This window comes from Panulirus ornatus, chromosome 9 (genome assembly GCF_036320965.1).
Source record: "Panulirus ornatus isolate Po-2019 chromosome 9, ASM3632096v1, whole genome shotgun sequence".
Classification (NCBI taxonomy): domain Eukaryota; kingdom Metazoa; phylum Arthropoda; class Malacostraca; order Decapoda; family Palinuridae; genus Panulirus; species Panulirus ornatus.
The window spans coordinates 43,756,395-43,772,614 of record NC_092232.1 but is presented as its reverse complement, the minus strand read 5'-3'; the positions used below and the strand labels follow the sequence as shown (position 1 = coordinate 43,772,614).

Below are 16,220 nucleotides of genomic sequence, written 5' to 3'. Positions count from 1 at the left end.
CGTGACGTGTTGGAGAGGATCTGCGTGACGTGTTAGAGAGGATCTGCGTGACGTGTTGGAGAGGGTGTGCGTGACGTGTTGGAAAGGATGTGTATGACGTGTTGGAGAGGATCTGCGTGACGTGTTGGAGAAGATCTGCATGACGTGTTGGAGAGGATCTGCATGACGTGTTGGAGAGGATCTGCATGACGTGTTGGAAAGGATCTGCATGACCGTGTTGGAGAGGATCTGCGTGACGTGCTGGAGAGGATCTCCGTGACGTGTTGGAGAGGATCTGCATGACGTGTTGGAGAGGATCTGCGTGACGTGCTGGAGAGGATCTGCGTGACGTGTTGGAGAGGGTGTGCCTCACGTGTTTGAGAGTGTGTATGGCGTGTTGGAGAGGGTGTGCCTCACATGTTGGAGAGGGTGTGCCTCACGTGTTGGAGAGGGTGTGCCTCACGTGTTGGAGAGGGTGTGCCTCACGTGTTGGAGAGGATGTGCCTCACTTGTTGGAGAGGGTGTGCCTCACGTGTTGGAGAGAGTGTGTATGGCGTGTTGGAGAGGGTGTGCCTCACGTGTTGGAGAGGGTGTGCCTCACGTGTTGGAGAGGGTGTGCCTCACGTGTTGGAGAGGGTGTGCCTCACGTGTTTGAGAGAGTGTGTATGGCGTGGTGGAGAGGGTGTGCCTCGCGTGTTGGAGAGGGTGTGCCTCACGTGTTGGAGAGGGTGTGCTTCACGTGTTGGAGAGGGTGTGCCTCACGTGTTGGAGAGGGTGTGCCTCACGTGTTGGAGAGGGTGTGCCTCACGTGTTTGAGAGAGTGTGTATGGCGTGTTGGAGAGGGTGTGCCTCACGTGTTGGAGAGGGTGTGCCTCACGTGTTGGAGAGGGTGTGCCTCACGTGTTGGAGAGGGTGTGCCTCACGTGTTGGAGAGGGTGTGCCTCGCGTGTTGGAGAGAATGAACCTCATATGTTGGAGAGGATGAACTTCACGTTCTGCAGGGAGAACACAAGGGTGACCTTCCACACTATCTCAGTGTCACAATCGTCCTTCAGCACGGACCGAGTCTGACAGATCAGGATCCGGTGTAGGCTTTCGCCTCCGGTACCGGTGACGGTGTGGGCCACGTATCTCTATTGTAGTAAACATGATAGAGTGAATTGGAACGATGTGGTATACTAGGGTCGACGTGTTGTCAACGGACCGAACCAGATGCATGTGAAGCGTCCAGGGTAAACTATGGAAAGGTCTGTGGGGCCTGGATGTGGAGAGGGTGCTGCGGTTTCCGAATGTAAGCGGATGCAGGCCTCTCTTCTTCTGTTCCTGGCGCTACCTCCCAAACGCAGGAAACGGCGATCAAGTAAAAAAACGTAAAAAAAAAAGGCACTTGTTCGAATCAAAGAGGCATAAGATTGTTTGAGTACACATGATGAGTTGTGTGGGAGGTGGTGGCAGCAGGTGGAGGCGGACTGGGTAGAAACAATATGGTTCCAGAATTGGTAGAGGATGTGTGGATCAGGTGTTTGTTCTAAATACCCTGTGTGAGGAGTACGTAGAGAAAGAGATCTGTATGTGGCATTCATGGATCTGAGGGAATAATACAATGGTGTCGATAGATATGCTTTATAGCCGTGTGGAAGAGGTGATGAGTATATGGTGTGGGAGAAAAGCTATTAGAAGCAGCGAGGAGGTCTGATCGAGTGAAAGGCGTGTGTTGTGTGTGTGTATGTGTGTGTGTGTGTGACTAGACAGAGAGGAGGGTGAGTGGTTCCAAGTGAAGGTGGGTTTGCATCAAGGTTGTATGATGTCAACGTGGCTATTTAATTTCCATATGGATGGAGGGAGATGAGGGAGGTAATTGCCAGGGGTCTCGGAGAGAGAGAGAGAGAGAGAGAGAGAGGAGAGAGAGAGAGAGAGAGAGAGAGAGAGAGAGAGAGAGAGAGAGAGAGAGAGAGAGAGAGGGAGAGAGAGAGGCAGGTCTACAGAGCATGCTGAGGGTGTGGGGGGGGGGGGGGAGGCTACTGTCACAAACTCGAGCAAGAAAATGCAGAAGTTGGTGTCTGATTCTGGGAGAACGTATGGGATGAGGGAAGACAAGTGGACATGTCAGTGGATGGACGCATGAGCGCTGAAGTGACTCACAGGGTGGATGAGGAGGGAAAGGTCGTATGTGTATTGAGGAAAGTGTAGACAGAGAAGGATCACCGTCGGTGTGGGGAAAGAGTGGGTATGTTTAATGCTATAGTGGTCCCAGCTGTGCTTTCCTGGTGTGAATCGTAGGACGCGAACACGAATGAATGGTAGGAAGGTGGATATGTTGGAAAAGAATGCTTTAGGACAGTATGTGGTATGAGGTGGTTTGATCGTATGTGAAGTGACAATATAAGAGAGAGAGATGTATGGTAGTAACCAGAGTATGATTGAAAGAGCTGAAGAGCATGTGCTGAAATGGTTTGGACATATGGAGAGGAGGAGTGAAGAGAATCTAACAAAGAGGATTTCTATGTCAAAATTGGAGGAAGTGGTGAGGGGAAAGGGGTTAGTCCAAATAGATGGAATGAAAAAGATTTTAAGTTTATAGGGCCTCATTATACGGAGGGGGAGAAGCGTACACGGGAGAAGAGTGAAGTGGAGCAGTGTGGTACGCAGGGAGTGACGTGCTGTCGGTAGCATTAACCAGGGAATATGAAGTGGTTGGGGGAAGCTACGGAAAGGTCTGTACAATACACGTAAGAGCTGGAGAGTGGGTGTGAATAAATGAAGCCGTACTTTATCTACTTCTGGTGTTACCGGACTCTTCCTACTTGTGGTTACGGATGAAGAAAAATCACCTTCGCACAATATCGACTAACAGCTTCTTCTTCCTTAGGAGCATATCCTTTCCCTGCTACTGACTGTAGCGCAGCCTTGGAGCTGCAGGTGCCCAAGACATAAGAGTCCTTGAGGTTTCATAAGTCTTCAAGATAGAGCAGTAACCTTCCATAGATTGTACGCCAGTCTCTTCCCTTCACCATAACCCATACAACATTGTGGTATTACGAGCAGAGCCTTACAGTCGCGCATCTTGCGACGCCAAACCTCAGGTCCTGCATGACAACGTCCCTGTAAGATTTTTGCACTTTACTCTTCACAAATACCTTCAGTATGGATGGCTCCCATCCTCGTCGTTTCTATGATTTCCTTGGAAGAGTAAGAACTCTCTAGATTCTCAGAGTATGCGCATTAATCTTCACACAGTGAAAGTCTTCTGTCAGCGAATATTTCTCTTTAGTTTGTCCTCCGCTGTACTGCCTGGCCTCCTAAATCTCCTCCCAGTGACCCAATCTCCACCCTATGTGACTAGACAGAGAGGAGGGTGAGTGGTTCCAAGTGAAGGTGGGTTTGCATCAAGGTTGTATGATGTCAACGTGGCTATTTAATTTCCATATGGATGGAGGGAGATGAGGGAGGTAATTGCCAGGGGTCTCGGAGAGAGAGAGAGAGAGAGAGAGAGAGAGAGAGAGAGAGAGAGAGAGAGAGAGAGAGAGAGAGAGAGGCAGGTCTACACAGCATGCTGAGGGTGTGGGTGTGGGGGGGGGGGGGAGGCTACTGTCACAAACTCGAGCAAGAAAATGCAGAAGCTGGTGTCTGATTCTGGGAGAACGTATGGGATGAGGGAAGACAAGTGGACATGTCAGTGGATGGACGCATGAGCGCTGAAGTGACTCACAGGGTGGATGAGGAGGGAAAGGTCGTATGTGTATTGAGGAAAGTGTAGACAGAGAAGGATCACCGTCGGTGTGGGGAAAGAGTGGGTATGTTTAATGCTATAGTGGTCCCAGCTGTGCTTTCCTGGTGTGAATCGTAGGACGCGAACACGAATGAATGGTAGGAAGGTGGATGTGTTGGAAAAGAATGCTTTAGGACAGTATGTGGTATGAGGTGGTTTGATCGTATGTGAAGTGACAATATAAGAGAGAGAGATGTATGGTAGTAACCAGAGTATGATTGAAAGAGCTGAAGAGCATGTGCTGAAATGGTTTGGTCATATGGAGAGGACGAGTGAAGAGAATCTAACAAAGAGGATTTCTTTGTCAAAATTGGAGGGAGGAAGTGGTGAGGGGGAAGGGGTTAGTCCAAATAGATGGAATGAAAGAGATTTTGAGTTTATAGGGCCTCATTATACGGGAGGGGGAGAAGCGTACACGGGAGAAGAGTGAAGTGGAGCAGTGTGGTACGCAGGGAGTGACGTGCTGTCGGTAGCATTAACCAGGGAATATGAAGTGGTTGGGGGAAGCTACGGAAAGGTAGTGTACAATACACGTAAGAGCTGGAGAGTGGGTGTGAATAAATGAAGTCGTACTTCATCTACTTCTGGTGTTACCGGACTCTTCCTACTTGTGGTTACGAATGAAGAAAAATCACCTTCGCACAATATCGTCTAACAGCTTCTTCTTCCTTAGGAGCATATCCTTTCCCTGCTACTGACTGTAGCGCAGCCTTGGAGCTGCAGGTGCCCAAGACATAAGAGTCCTTGAGGTTTAATAAGTCTTCAAGACAGAGCAGTAACCTTGCATGGATTGTACGCCAGTCTCTTCCCTTCACCATAACCCATACAACATTGTGGTATTACGAGCAGAGCCTTACAGTCGCTCATCTTGCGACGCCAAACCTCAGGTCCTGCATGACAACGTCCCTGTAAGATTTTTGCACTTTACTCTTCACAAATACCTTCAGTATGGATGGCTCCCATCCTCGTCGTTTCTATGATTTCCTTGGAAGAGTAAGAACTCTCAAGATTCTCAGAGTATGCGCATTAATCTTCACACAGTGAAAGTCTTCTGTCAGCGAATATTTCTCCATGGTTTGTCCTCCGCTGTACTGCCTGGCCTCCTAAATCTCCTCCCAGTGACCCATTCTCCACCCTATGGCTCACACTAAGTCCTGGATAAGTCCAGCATTCGCTCTCAATGTGTGTGTGTGTGTGTGTGTGTGTGTGTGTGTGTGTGTGTGTGTGTGTGTGTGTGTGTGTGTGGAATGAAGTTATGTAGTCATCTCATTTTAAGGTTCGGGGATGCAGTTCTGTATACACTCGTGAGGCCTCCATCTGTTTAGCCATGTCTTTCGTAAAACATTTGACATCTTTGCAGAGCTTTGCTTCATCCTCCACACTATGAACCTTAGTTCAACCGTGCAATGTTGTCCTACATCAGAAATCTGTGTTCACATCTATATCAACCAAACCCTCTGGTGAGTGTCACTGTGTCTCATGAAGAACTGTTCACTGTCAACACTGTCAAACTTGTTTCGAAACATGAGACTTGTAAGTGAAATCAACTCATATCTCTCTTTTACACTATGAGCAAATTTTCACCTGTAAACACAGCTCTCTTGTCTATCTGGTATCATCTATTTTATCCATCTCTTGAAGCGCCATGACGAAACTAAGAGTATATTCTGGTTTAGGACTGACATACCTCGTGAATAGTTCATGTGTATGTCATCTGTTTCTATAGTATAGGGAAGGAGTTTGAAACCTTTAGATCCCCAACTCTAGAACGTTTTCTTTGTCACAACTTTGTAAAGTTTCTTAAACTCGAAGTATTTACCTGGCTTTTTCCATCACCTCTCGTATGATAACACTTGCTCTCATCTTTACCGACAAGTTTCTTGTTATGGTCCCCTGTTTGCTGTATTAATGCATGTTTGGTAGACTTGGTCGCTGTCGACTTCATCAAACTGATTTAGAAACTTGACAGGTCGTCTTCAAGTCTGTCTTGCATGGTGGACAAGTTCATGGCCTCTATAACCTGTCACAGTAACTCAGCTCTCGTATTGGCTTCGTTACCATCCTCTGCTCCTTCTATTATATTTTGTGTGTTTCATTAAACACGGTGGCCAAACTTGTGGGGTGCCACTCTAGTTGTGACCTAATGTGCTCAGAGAACAGTTTGCAGAATACTATTTCGTATCCTTGTACAAAAAGGTAATTCTGATATTTGTCAGAAGACGGTTTACCTGTGTTACATCGTCCCAAGGTGGTGAAATATTGACTCCCAAGTTCCTCATGACCTGAGTCGTCCACTCCCTCTGGCAGGTCATCCACAATGGAAGGGGTCCTCTGATATGTGCCCTTTTGTTCCCTCCCATTGATGTAATCTTTTCCGTCGAAGGAGTCTCTCTCTTATCCTGCAGAAATTCTTCTTTTCCATCCTCCTACTTGGAGAAGTGTTAAATGCTCTCTGGCAGTCCAGGATACACAATGTATCCATCCTCTTTTATCTGCAACTGAACTCAATCTCTCACAGGAACCTAAGAGATGTGTTATGTATGGTCTTCCACTAAACCTGTCTTGTTTCTTACTGAGATAATTTCTTCCTTGCTTGTATTTGCCTTCTAATATCTTCTGTGTTCACATACCAAACTGGTGAAAAAGACCGGTCTGTAGTTCAGTACAACTTCCCTGTCTCCTTCCTTAAAGATGGGTACGACATTTCTCCCCTTCCGCAACTCCTCCAGTTTCTTATTGCACAGTACCTAAAGCGATGTGTTGAGTGTATCTACACGTTTTCTTTAACACATACGAGTCAAGACCATATAGTGATCTATCTATGTCTTTTCCAGTAATTTCGATGTTTTCCAAGATCTTTTCCTCATCCCATCTCGGCGACGTACATTGTAAAGGCACTTCTGAGCTTGCCATTTAACTCTGTGTATCATCTTCTGACATACTTCCCTCTGAATCTTTCAGTCTGGTTAACTGATCTTCAGTGATTTATTCCTGACGAACTTATGGAAAATTTTTAGATTTTTCTCCACCTTGTCCACAATATTCTTTTTCATGATTCTGTGTTCCTTCTTCCTTTTTCATGATTCTCTGTTCCTTCTTCCTTTTTCATGATTCTCTGTTCCTTCTTCCTTTTTCATGATTCTCTGTTCCTTCTTCCTTTTTCATGGTTCTCTGTTCCTTCTTCCTTTTTCATGATTCTGTGTTCCTTCTTCCTTTTTCATGATTCTCTGTTCCTTCTTCCTTTTTCATGGTTCTCTGTTCCTTCTTCCTTTTTCATGATTCTCTGTTCCTTCTTCCTTTTTCATGATTCTGTGTTCCTTCTTCCTTTTTCATGATTCTCTGTTCCTTCTTCCTTTTTCATGATTCTGTGTTCCCTCTTCCTTTTCATGATTCTCTGTTCCTTCTTCCTTTTTCATGATTCTCTGTTCCTTCTTCCTTTTTCATGATTCTCTGTTCCTTCTTCCTTTTTCATGATTCTCTGTTCCTTCTTCCTTTTTCATGATTCTCTGTTCCTTCTTCCTTTTTTCATGATTCTGTTCCCTCTTCCTTTTTCATGATTCTGTGTTCCTTCTTCCTTTTTCATGATTCTGTGTTCCTTCTTCCTTTTTCATGATTCTGTGTTCCTTCTTCCTTTTTCATGATTCTCTCTTCCTTCTTCCTTTTTCATGATTCTGTGTTCCTTCTTCCTTTTTCATGATTCTCTCTTCCTTCTTCCTTTTTCATGATTCTGTGTTCCTTCTTCCTTTTTCATGATTCTCTGTTCCTTCTTCCTTTTCATGATTCTGTGTTCCTTCTTCCTTTTCATGATTCTCTGTTCCTTCTTCCTTTTCATGATTCTCTGTTCCTTCTTCCTTTTCATGATTCTCTGTTCCTTCTTCCTTTTCATGATTCTGTGTTCCTTCTTCCTTTTCATGATTCTGTGTTCCTTCTTCCTTTTCATGATTCTGTGTTCCTTCTTCCTTTTCATGATTCTCTGTTCCTTCTTCCTTTTCATGATTCTGTGTTCCTTCTTCCTTTTCATGATTCTGTGTTCCTTCTTCCTTTTCATGATTCTCTGTTCCTTCTTCCTTTTCATGATTCTCTGTTCCTTCTTCCTTTTCATGATTCTCTGTTCCTTCTTCCTTTTTCATGATTCTGTGTTCCTTCTTCCTTTTCATGATTCTGTGTTCCTTCTTCCTTTTCATGATTCTCTGTTCCTTCTTCCTTTTTCATGATTCTGTGTTCCTTCTTCCTTTTTCATGATTCTGTGTTCCTTCTTCCTTTTCATGATTCTCTGTTCCTTCTTCCTTTTCATGATTCTCTGTTCCTTCTTCCTTTTCATGATTCTCTGTTCCTTCTTCCTTTTCATGATTCTCTGTTCCTTCTTCCTTTTCATGATTCTGTGTTCCTTCTTCCTTTTCATGATTCTCTGTTCCTTCTTCCTTTTTCATGGTTCTCTGTTCCTTCTTCCTTTTCATGATTCTCTGTTCCTTCTTCCTTTTCATGATTCTCTGTTCCTTCTTCCTTTTTCATGATTCTGTGTTCCTTCTTCCTTTTCATGATTCTGTGTTCCTTCTTCCTTTTCATGATTCTGTGTTCCTTCTTCCTTTTCATGATTCTGTGTTCCTTCTTCCTTTTCATGATTCTGTGTTCCTTCTTCCTTTTCATGATTCTCTGTTCCTTCTTCCTTTTCATGATTCTGTGTTCCTTCTTCCTTTTCATGATTCTCTGTTCCTTCTTCCTTTTCATGATTCTGTGTTCCTTCTTCCTTTTCATGATTCTGTGTTTCCTTCTTCCTTTTCATGATTCTCTGTTCCTTCTTCCTTTTCATGATTCTCTGTTCCTTCTTCCTTTTCATGATTCTCTGTTCCTTCTTCCTTTTTCATGATTCTGTGTTCCTTCTTCCTTTTCATGATTCTGTGTTCCTTCTTCCTTTTCATGATTCTCTGTTCCTTCTTCCTTTTCATGATTCTGTGTTCCTTCTTCCTTTTTCATGATTCTGTGTTCCTTCTTCCTTTTCATGATTCTCTGTTCCTTCTTCCTTTTTCATGATTCTGTGTTCCTTCTTCCTTTTCATGATTCTGTGTTCCTTCTTCCTTTTCATGATTCTCTGTTCCTTCTTCCTTTTCATGATTCTGTGTTCCTTCTTCCTTTTCATGATTCTCTGTTCCTTCTTCCTTTTCATGATTCTGTGTTCCTTCTTCCTTTTCATGATTCTGTGTTCCTTCTTCCTTTTCATGATTCTGTGTTCCTTCTTCCTTTTCATGATTCTCTGTTCCTTCTTCCTTTTCATGATTCTGTGTTCCTTCTTCCTTTTCATGATTCTGTGTTCCTTCTTCCTTTTCATGATTCTCTGTTCCTTCTTCCTTTTCATGATTCTCTGTTCCTTCTTCCTTTTCATGATTCTGTGTTCCTTCTTCCTTTTCATGATTCTCTGTTCCTTCTTCCTTTTCATGATTCTCTGTTCCTTCTTCCTTTTCATGATTCTGTGTTCCTTCTTCCTTTTCATGATTCTCTGTTCCTTCTTCCTTTTCATGATTCTGTGTTCCTTCTTCCTTTTCATGATTCTGTGTTCCTTCTTCCTTTTCATGATTCTCTGTTCCTTCTTCCTTTTCATGATTCTCTGTTCCTTCTTCCTTTTCATGATTCTGTGTTCCTTCTTCCTTTTCATGATTCTGTGTTCCTTCTTCCTTTTCATGATTCTGTGTTCCTTCTTCCTTTTCATGATTCTGTGTTCCTTCTTCCTTTTCATGATTCTGTGTTCCTTCTTCCTTTTCATGATTCTGTGTTCCTTCTTCCTTTTCATGATTCTGTGTTCCTTCTTCCTTTTCATGATTCTGTGTTCCTTCTTCCTTTTCATGATTCTGTGTTCCTTCTTCCTTTTCATGATTCTGTGTTCCTTCTTCCTTTTCATGATTCTGTGTTCCTTCTTCCTTTTCATGATTCTGTGTTCCTTCTTCCTTTTCATGATTCTGTGTTCCTTCTTCCTTTTCATGATTCTCTGTTCCTTCTTCCTTTTCATGATTCTGTGTTCCTTCTTCCTTTTCATGATTCTGTGTTCCTTCTTCCTTTTCATGATTCTGTGTTCCTTCTTCCTTTTCATGATTCTGTGTTCCTTCTTCCTTTTCATGATTCTGTGTTCCTTCTTCCTTTTCATGATTCTGTGTTCCTTCTTCCTTTTCATGATTCTGTGTTCCTTCTTCCTTTTCATGATTCTGTGTTCCTTCTTCCTTTTCATGATTCTGTGTTCCTTCTTCCTTTTCATGATTCTGTGTTCCTTCTTCCTTTTCATGATTCTGTGTTCCTTCTTCCTTTTCATGATTCTGTGTTCCTTCTTCCTTTTCATGATTCTGTGTTCCTTCTTCCTTTTCATGATTCTGTGTTCCTTCTTCCTTTTCATGATTCTGTGTTCCTTCTTCCTTTTCATGATTCTGTGTTCCTTCTTCCTTTTCATGATTCTGTGTTCCTTCTTCCTTTTCATGATTCTGTGTTCCTTCTTCCTTTTCATGATTCTGTGTTCCTTCTTCCTTTTCATGATTCTGTGTTCCTTCTTCCTTTTCATGATTCTGTGTTCCTTCTTCCTTTTCATGATTCTCTGTTCCTTCTTCCTTTTCATGATTCTGTGTTCCTTCTTCCTTTTCATGATTCTGTGTTCCTTCTTCCTTTTCATGATTCTGTGTTCCTTCTTCCTTTTCATGATTCTCTGTTCCTTCTTCCTTTTCATGATTCTGTGTTCCTTCTTCCTTTTCATGATTCTGTGTTCCTTCTTCCTTTTCATGATTCTGTGTTCCTTCTTCCTTTTCATGATTCTGTGTTCCTTCTTCCTTTTCATGATTCTGTGTTCCTTCTTCCTTTTTCATGATTCTGTGTTCCTTCTTCCTTTTTCATGATTCTGTGTTCCTTCTTCCTTTTTCATGATTCTGTGTTCCTTCTTCCTTTTCATGATTCTCTGTTCCTTCTTCCTTTTCATGATTCTGTGTTCCTTCTTCCTTTTCATGATTCTGTGTTCCTTCTTCCTTTTCATGATTCTCTGTTCCTTCTTCCTTTTTCATGATTCTGTGTTCCTTCTTCCTTTTCATGATTCTGTGTTCCTTCTTCCTTTTTCATGATTCTGTGTTCCTTCTTCCTTTTTCATGATTCTGTGTTCCTTCTTCCTTTTCATGATTCTGTGTTCCTTCTTCCTTTTCATGATTCTGTGTTCCTTCTTCCTTTTTCATGATTCTGTGTTCCTTCTTCCTTTTCATGATTCTGTGTTCCTTCTTCCTTTTTCATGATTCTGTGTTCCTTCTTCCTTTTTCATGATTCTGTGTTCCTTCTTCCTTTTCATGATTCTGTGTTCCTTCTTCCTTTTCATGATTCTGTGTTCCTTCTTCCTTTTCATGATTCTGTGTTCCTTCTTCCTTTTCATGATTCTGTGTTCCTTCTTCCTTTTCATGATTCTGTGTTCCTTCTTCCTTTTCATGATTCTGTGTTCCTTCTTCCTTTTCATGATTCTGTGTTCCTTCTTCCTTTTCATGATTCTGTGTTCCTTCTTCCTTTTCATGATTCTCTGTTCCTTCTTCCTTTTTCATGATTCTGTGTTCCTTCTTCCTTTTTCATGATTCTGTGTTCCTTCTTCCTTTTCATGATTCTGTGTTCCTTCTTCCTTTTCATGATTCTGTGTTCCTTCTTCCTTTTTCATGATTCTGTGTTCCTTCTTCCTTTTCATGATTCTGTGTTCCTTCTTCCTTTTCATGATTCTGTGTTCCTTCTTCCTTTTCATGATTCTGTGTTCCTTCTTCCTTTTTCATGATTCTGTGTTCCTTCTTCCTTTTTCATGATTCTGTGTTCCTTCTTCCTTTTCATGATTCTCTGTTCCTTCTTCCTTTTCATGATTCTCTGTTCCTTCTTCCTTTTTCATGATTCTGTGTTCCTTCTTCCTTTTCATGATTCTGTGTTCCTTCTTCCTTTTCATGATTCTGTGTTCCTTCTTCCTTTTCATGATTCTGTGTTCCTTCTTCCTTTTTCATGATTCTGTGTTCCTTCTTCCTTTTCATGATTCTGTGTTCCTTCTTCCTTTTCATGATTCTGTGTTCCTTCTTCCTTTTCATGATTCTGTGTTCCTTCTTCCTTTTCATGATTCTGTGTTCCTTCTTCCTTTTCATGATTCTGTGTTCCTTCTTCCTTTTCATGATTCTGTGTTCCTTCTTCCTTTTCATGATTCTGTGTTCCTTCTTCCTTTTTCATGATTCTGTGTTCCTTCTTCCTTTTCATGATTCTGTGTTCCTTCTTCCTTTTCATGATTCTGTGTTCCTTCTTCCTTTTCATGATTCTGTGTTCCTTCTTCCTTTTTCATGATTCTGTGTTCCTTCTTCCTTTTCATGATTCTGTGTTCCTTCTTCCTTTTTCATGATTCTGTGTTCCTTCTTCCTTTTTCATGATTCTGTGTTCCTTCTTCCTTTTCATGATTCTGTGTTCCTTCTTCCTTTTCATGATTCTGTGTTCCTTCTTCCTTTTCATGATTCTGTGTTCCTTCTTCCTTTTTCATGATTCTGTGTTCCTTCTTCCTTTTTCATGATTCTGTGTTCCTTCTTCCTTTTCATGATTCTGTGTTCCTTCTTCCTTTTCATGATTCTGTGTTCCTTCTTCCTTTTCATGATTCTCTGTTCCTTCTTCCTTTTTCATGATTCTGTGTTCCTTCTTCCTTTTTCATGATTCTGTGTTCCTTCTTCCTTTTTCATGATTCTGTGTTCCTTCTTCCTTTTCATGATTCTGTGTTCCTTCTTCCTTTTTCATGATTCTGTGTTCCTTCTTCCTTTTTCATGATTCTGTGTTCCTTCTTCCTTTTCATGATTCTGTGTTCCTTCTTCCTTTTTCATGATTCTGTGTTTCCTTCTTCCTTTTCATGATTCTGTGTTCCTTCTTCCTTTTCATGATTCTGTGTTCCTTCTTCCTTTTCATGATTCTGTGTTCCTTCTTCCTTTTCATGATTCTCTGTTCCTTCTTCCTTTTCATGATTCTGTGTTCCTTCTTCCTTTTCATGATTCTGTGTTCCTTCTTCCTTTTTCATGATTCTGTGTTCCTTCTTCCTTTTCATGATTCTGTGTTCCTTCTTCCTTTTCATGATTCTGTGTTCCTTCTTCCTTTTCATGATTCTGTGTTCCTTCTTCCTTTTCATGATTCTGTGTTCCTTCTTCCTTTTCATGATTCTGTGTTCCTTCTTCCTTTTCATGATTCTGTGTTCCTTCTTCCTTTTCATGATTCTGTGTTCCTTCTTCCTTTTCATGATTCTGTGTTCCTTCTTCCTTTTTCATGATTCTGTGTTCCTTCTTCCTTTTCATGATTCTGTGTTCCTTCTTCCTTTTTCATGATTCTGTGTTCCTTCTTCCTTTTCATGATTCTGTGTTCCTTCTTCCTTTTTCATGATTCTGTGTTCCTTCTTCCTTTTCATGATTCTCTGTTCCTTCTTCCTTTTTCATGATTCTGTGTTCCTTCTTCCTTTTCATGATTCTGTGTTCCTTCTTCCTTTTCATGATTCTGTGTTCCTTCTTCCTTTTCATGATTCTGTGTTCCTTCTTCCTTTTCATGATTCTGTGTTCCTTCTTCCTTTTCATGATTCTGTGTTCCTTCTTCCTTTTCATGATTCTGTGTTCCTTCTTCCTTTTCATGATTCTCTGTTCCTTCTTCCTTTTTCATGATTCTGTGTTCCTTCTTCCTTTTTCATGATTCTGTGTTCCTTCTTCCTTTTTCATGATTCTGTGTTCCTTCTTCCTTTTCATGATTCTGTGTTCCTTCTTCCTTTTCATGATTCTGTGTTCCTTCTTCCTTTTCATGATTCTCTGTTCCTTCTTCCTTTTCATGATTCTGTGTTCCTTCTTCCTTTTCATGATTCTGTGTTCCTTCTTCCTTTTCATGATTCTCTGTTCCTTCTTCCTTTTCATGATTCTGTGTTCCTTCTTCCTTTTCATGATTCTGTGTTCCTTCTTCCTTTTCATGATTCTGTGTTCCTTCTTCCTTTTCATGATTCTGTGTTCCTTCTTCCTTTTCATGATTCTGTGTTCCTTCTTCCTTTTCATGATTCTGTGTTCCTTCTTCCTTTTCATGATTCTGTGTTCCTTCTTCCTTTTCATGATTCTGTGTTCCTTCTTCCTTTTCATGATTCTCTGTTCCTTCTTCCTTTTTCATGATTCTGTGTTCCTTCTTCCTTTTCATGATTCTGTGTTCCTTCTTCCTTTTTCATGATTCTGTGTTCCTTCTTCCTTTTCATGATTCTGTGTTCCTTCTTCCTTTTCATGATTCTGTGTTCCTTCTTCCTTTTTCATGATTCTGTGTTCCTTCTTCCTTTTTCATGATTCTGTGTTCCTTCTTCCTTTTTCATGATTCTGTGTTCCTTCTTCCTTTTTCATGATTCTGTGTTCCTTCTTCCTTTTCATGATTCTGTGTTCCTTCTTCCTTTTCATGATTCTCTGTTCCTTCTTCCTTTTCATGATTCTGTGTTCCTTCTTCCTTTTTCATGATTCTGTGTTCCTTCTTCCTTTTCATGATTCTGTGTTCCTTCTTCCTTTTCATGATTCTGTGTTCCTTCTTCCTTTTTCATGATTCTGTGTTCCTTCTTCCTTTTCATGATTCTGTGTTCCTTCTTCCTTTTTCATGATTCTGTGTTCCTTCTTCCTTTTCATGATTCTGTGTTCCTTCTTCCTTTTTCATGATTCTGTGTTCCTTCTTCCTTTTCATGATTCTGTGTTCCTTCTTCCTTTTCATGATTCTGTGTTCCTTCTTCCTTTTTCATGATTCTGTGTTCCTTCTTCCTTTTCATGATTCTGTGTTCCTTCTTCCTTTTCATGATTCTGTGTTCCTTCTTCCTTTTCATGATTCTGTGTTCCTTCTTCCTTTTCATGATTCTCTGTTCCTTCTTCCTTTTCATGATTCTGTGTTCCTTCTTCCTTTTCATGATTCTGTGTTCCTTCTTCCTTTTCATGATTCTGTGTTCCTTCTTCCTTTTCATGATTCTCTGTTCCTTCTTCCTTTTCATGATTCTGTGTTCCTTCTTCCTTTTTCATGATTCTGTGTTCCTTCTTCCTTTTCATGATTCTGTGTTCCTTCTTCCTTTTTCATGATTCTGTGTTCCTTCTTCCTTTTCATGATTCTGTGTTCCTTCTTCCTTTTCATGATTCTGTGTTCCTTCTTCCTTTTCATGATTCTGTGTTCCTTCTTCCTTTTTCATGATTCTGTGTTCCTTCTTCCTTTTTCATGATTCTGTGTTCCTTCTTCCTTTTTCATGATTCTGTGTTCCTTCTTCCTTTTCATGATTCTGTGTTCCTTCTTCCTTTTCATGATTCTGTGTTCCTTCTTCCTTTTCATGATTCTGTGTTCCTTCTTCCTTTTCATGATTCTGTGTTCCTTCTTCCTTTTCATGATTCTGTGTTCCTTCTTCCTTTTCATGATTCTGTGTTTCCTTCTTCCTTTTCATGATTCTGTGTTCCTTCTTCCTTTTCATGATTCTGTGTTCCTTCTTCCTTTTTCATGATTCTGTGTTCCTTCTTCCTTTTCATGATTCTCTGTTCCTTCTTCCTTTTCATGATTCTGTGTTCCTTCTTCCTTTTCATGATTCTGTGTTCCTTCTTCCTTTTCATGATTCTGTGTTCCTTCTTCCTTTTTCATGATTCTGTGTTCCTTCTTCCTTTTCATGATTCTGTGTTCCTTCTTCCTTTTCATGATTCTGTGTTCCTTCTTCCTTTTCATGATTCTGTGTTCCTTCTTCCTTTTCATGATTCTGTGTTCCTTCTTCCTTTTCATGATTCTGTGTTCCTTCTTCCTTTTCATGATTCTGTGTTCCTTCTTCCTTTTCATGATTCTGTGTTCCTTCTTCCTTTTTCATGATTCTGTGTTCCTTCTTCCTTTTCATGATTCTGTGTTCCTTCTTCCTTTTTCATGATTCTGTGTTCCTTCTTCCTTTTCATGATTCTCTGTTCCTTCTTCCTTTTTCATGATTCTGTGTTCCTTCTTCCTTTTCATGATTCTGTGTTCCTTCTTCCTTTTCATGATTCTGTGTTCCTTCTTCCTTTTCATGATTCTGTGTTCCTTCTTCCTTTTTCATGATTCTGTGTTCCTTCTTCCTTTTCATGATTCTGTGTTCCTTCTTCCTTTTTCATGATTCTGTGTTCCTTCTTCCTTTTCATGATTCTGTGTTCCTTCTTCCTTTTCATGATTCTGTGTTCCTTCTTCCTTTTCATGATTCTGTGTTCCTTCTTCCTTTTCATGATTCTCTGTTCCTTCTTCCTTTTCATGATTCTGTGTTCCTTCTTCCTTTTCATGATTCTGTGTTCCTTCTTCCTTTTCATGATTCTGTGTTCCTTCTTCCTTTTCATGATTCTCTGTTCCTTCTTCCTTTTCATGATTCTGTGTTCCTTCTTCCTTTTCATGATTCTGTGTTCCTTCTTCCTTTTTCATGATTCTGTGTTCCTTCTTCCTTTTCATGATTCTGTGTTCCTTCTTCCTTTTCATGATTCTGTGT

General features: G+C 41.0%; 1 protein-coding gene across 1 annotated transcript in view; it reads left to right on the top strand.

The window, feature by feature from the left end:
- The window catches only part of LOC139750063 (uncharacterized), a 37,817-nt gene that overhangs the window by 17,462 nt on the left and 4,135 nt on the right, over nt 1-16,220 (top strand). The window contains exon 7 of the mRNA XM_071664398.1: nt 5,109-5,208. Coding sequence (XP_071520499.1) covers nt 5,109-5,208 — 100 coding nt within the window. The remainder of the gene's footprint in view (nt 1-5,108; nt 5,209-16,220) is intronic.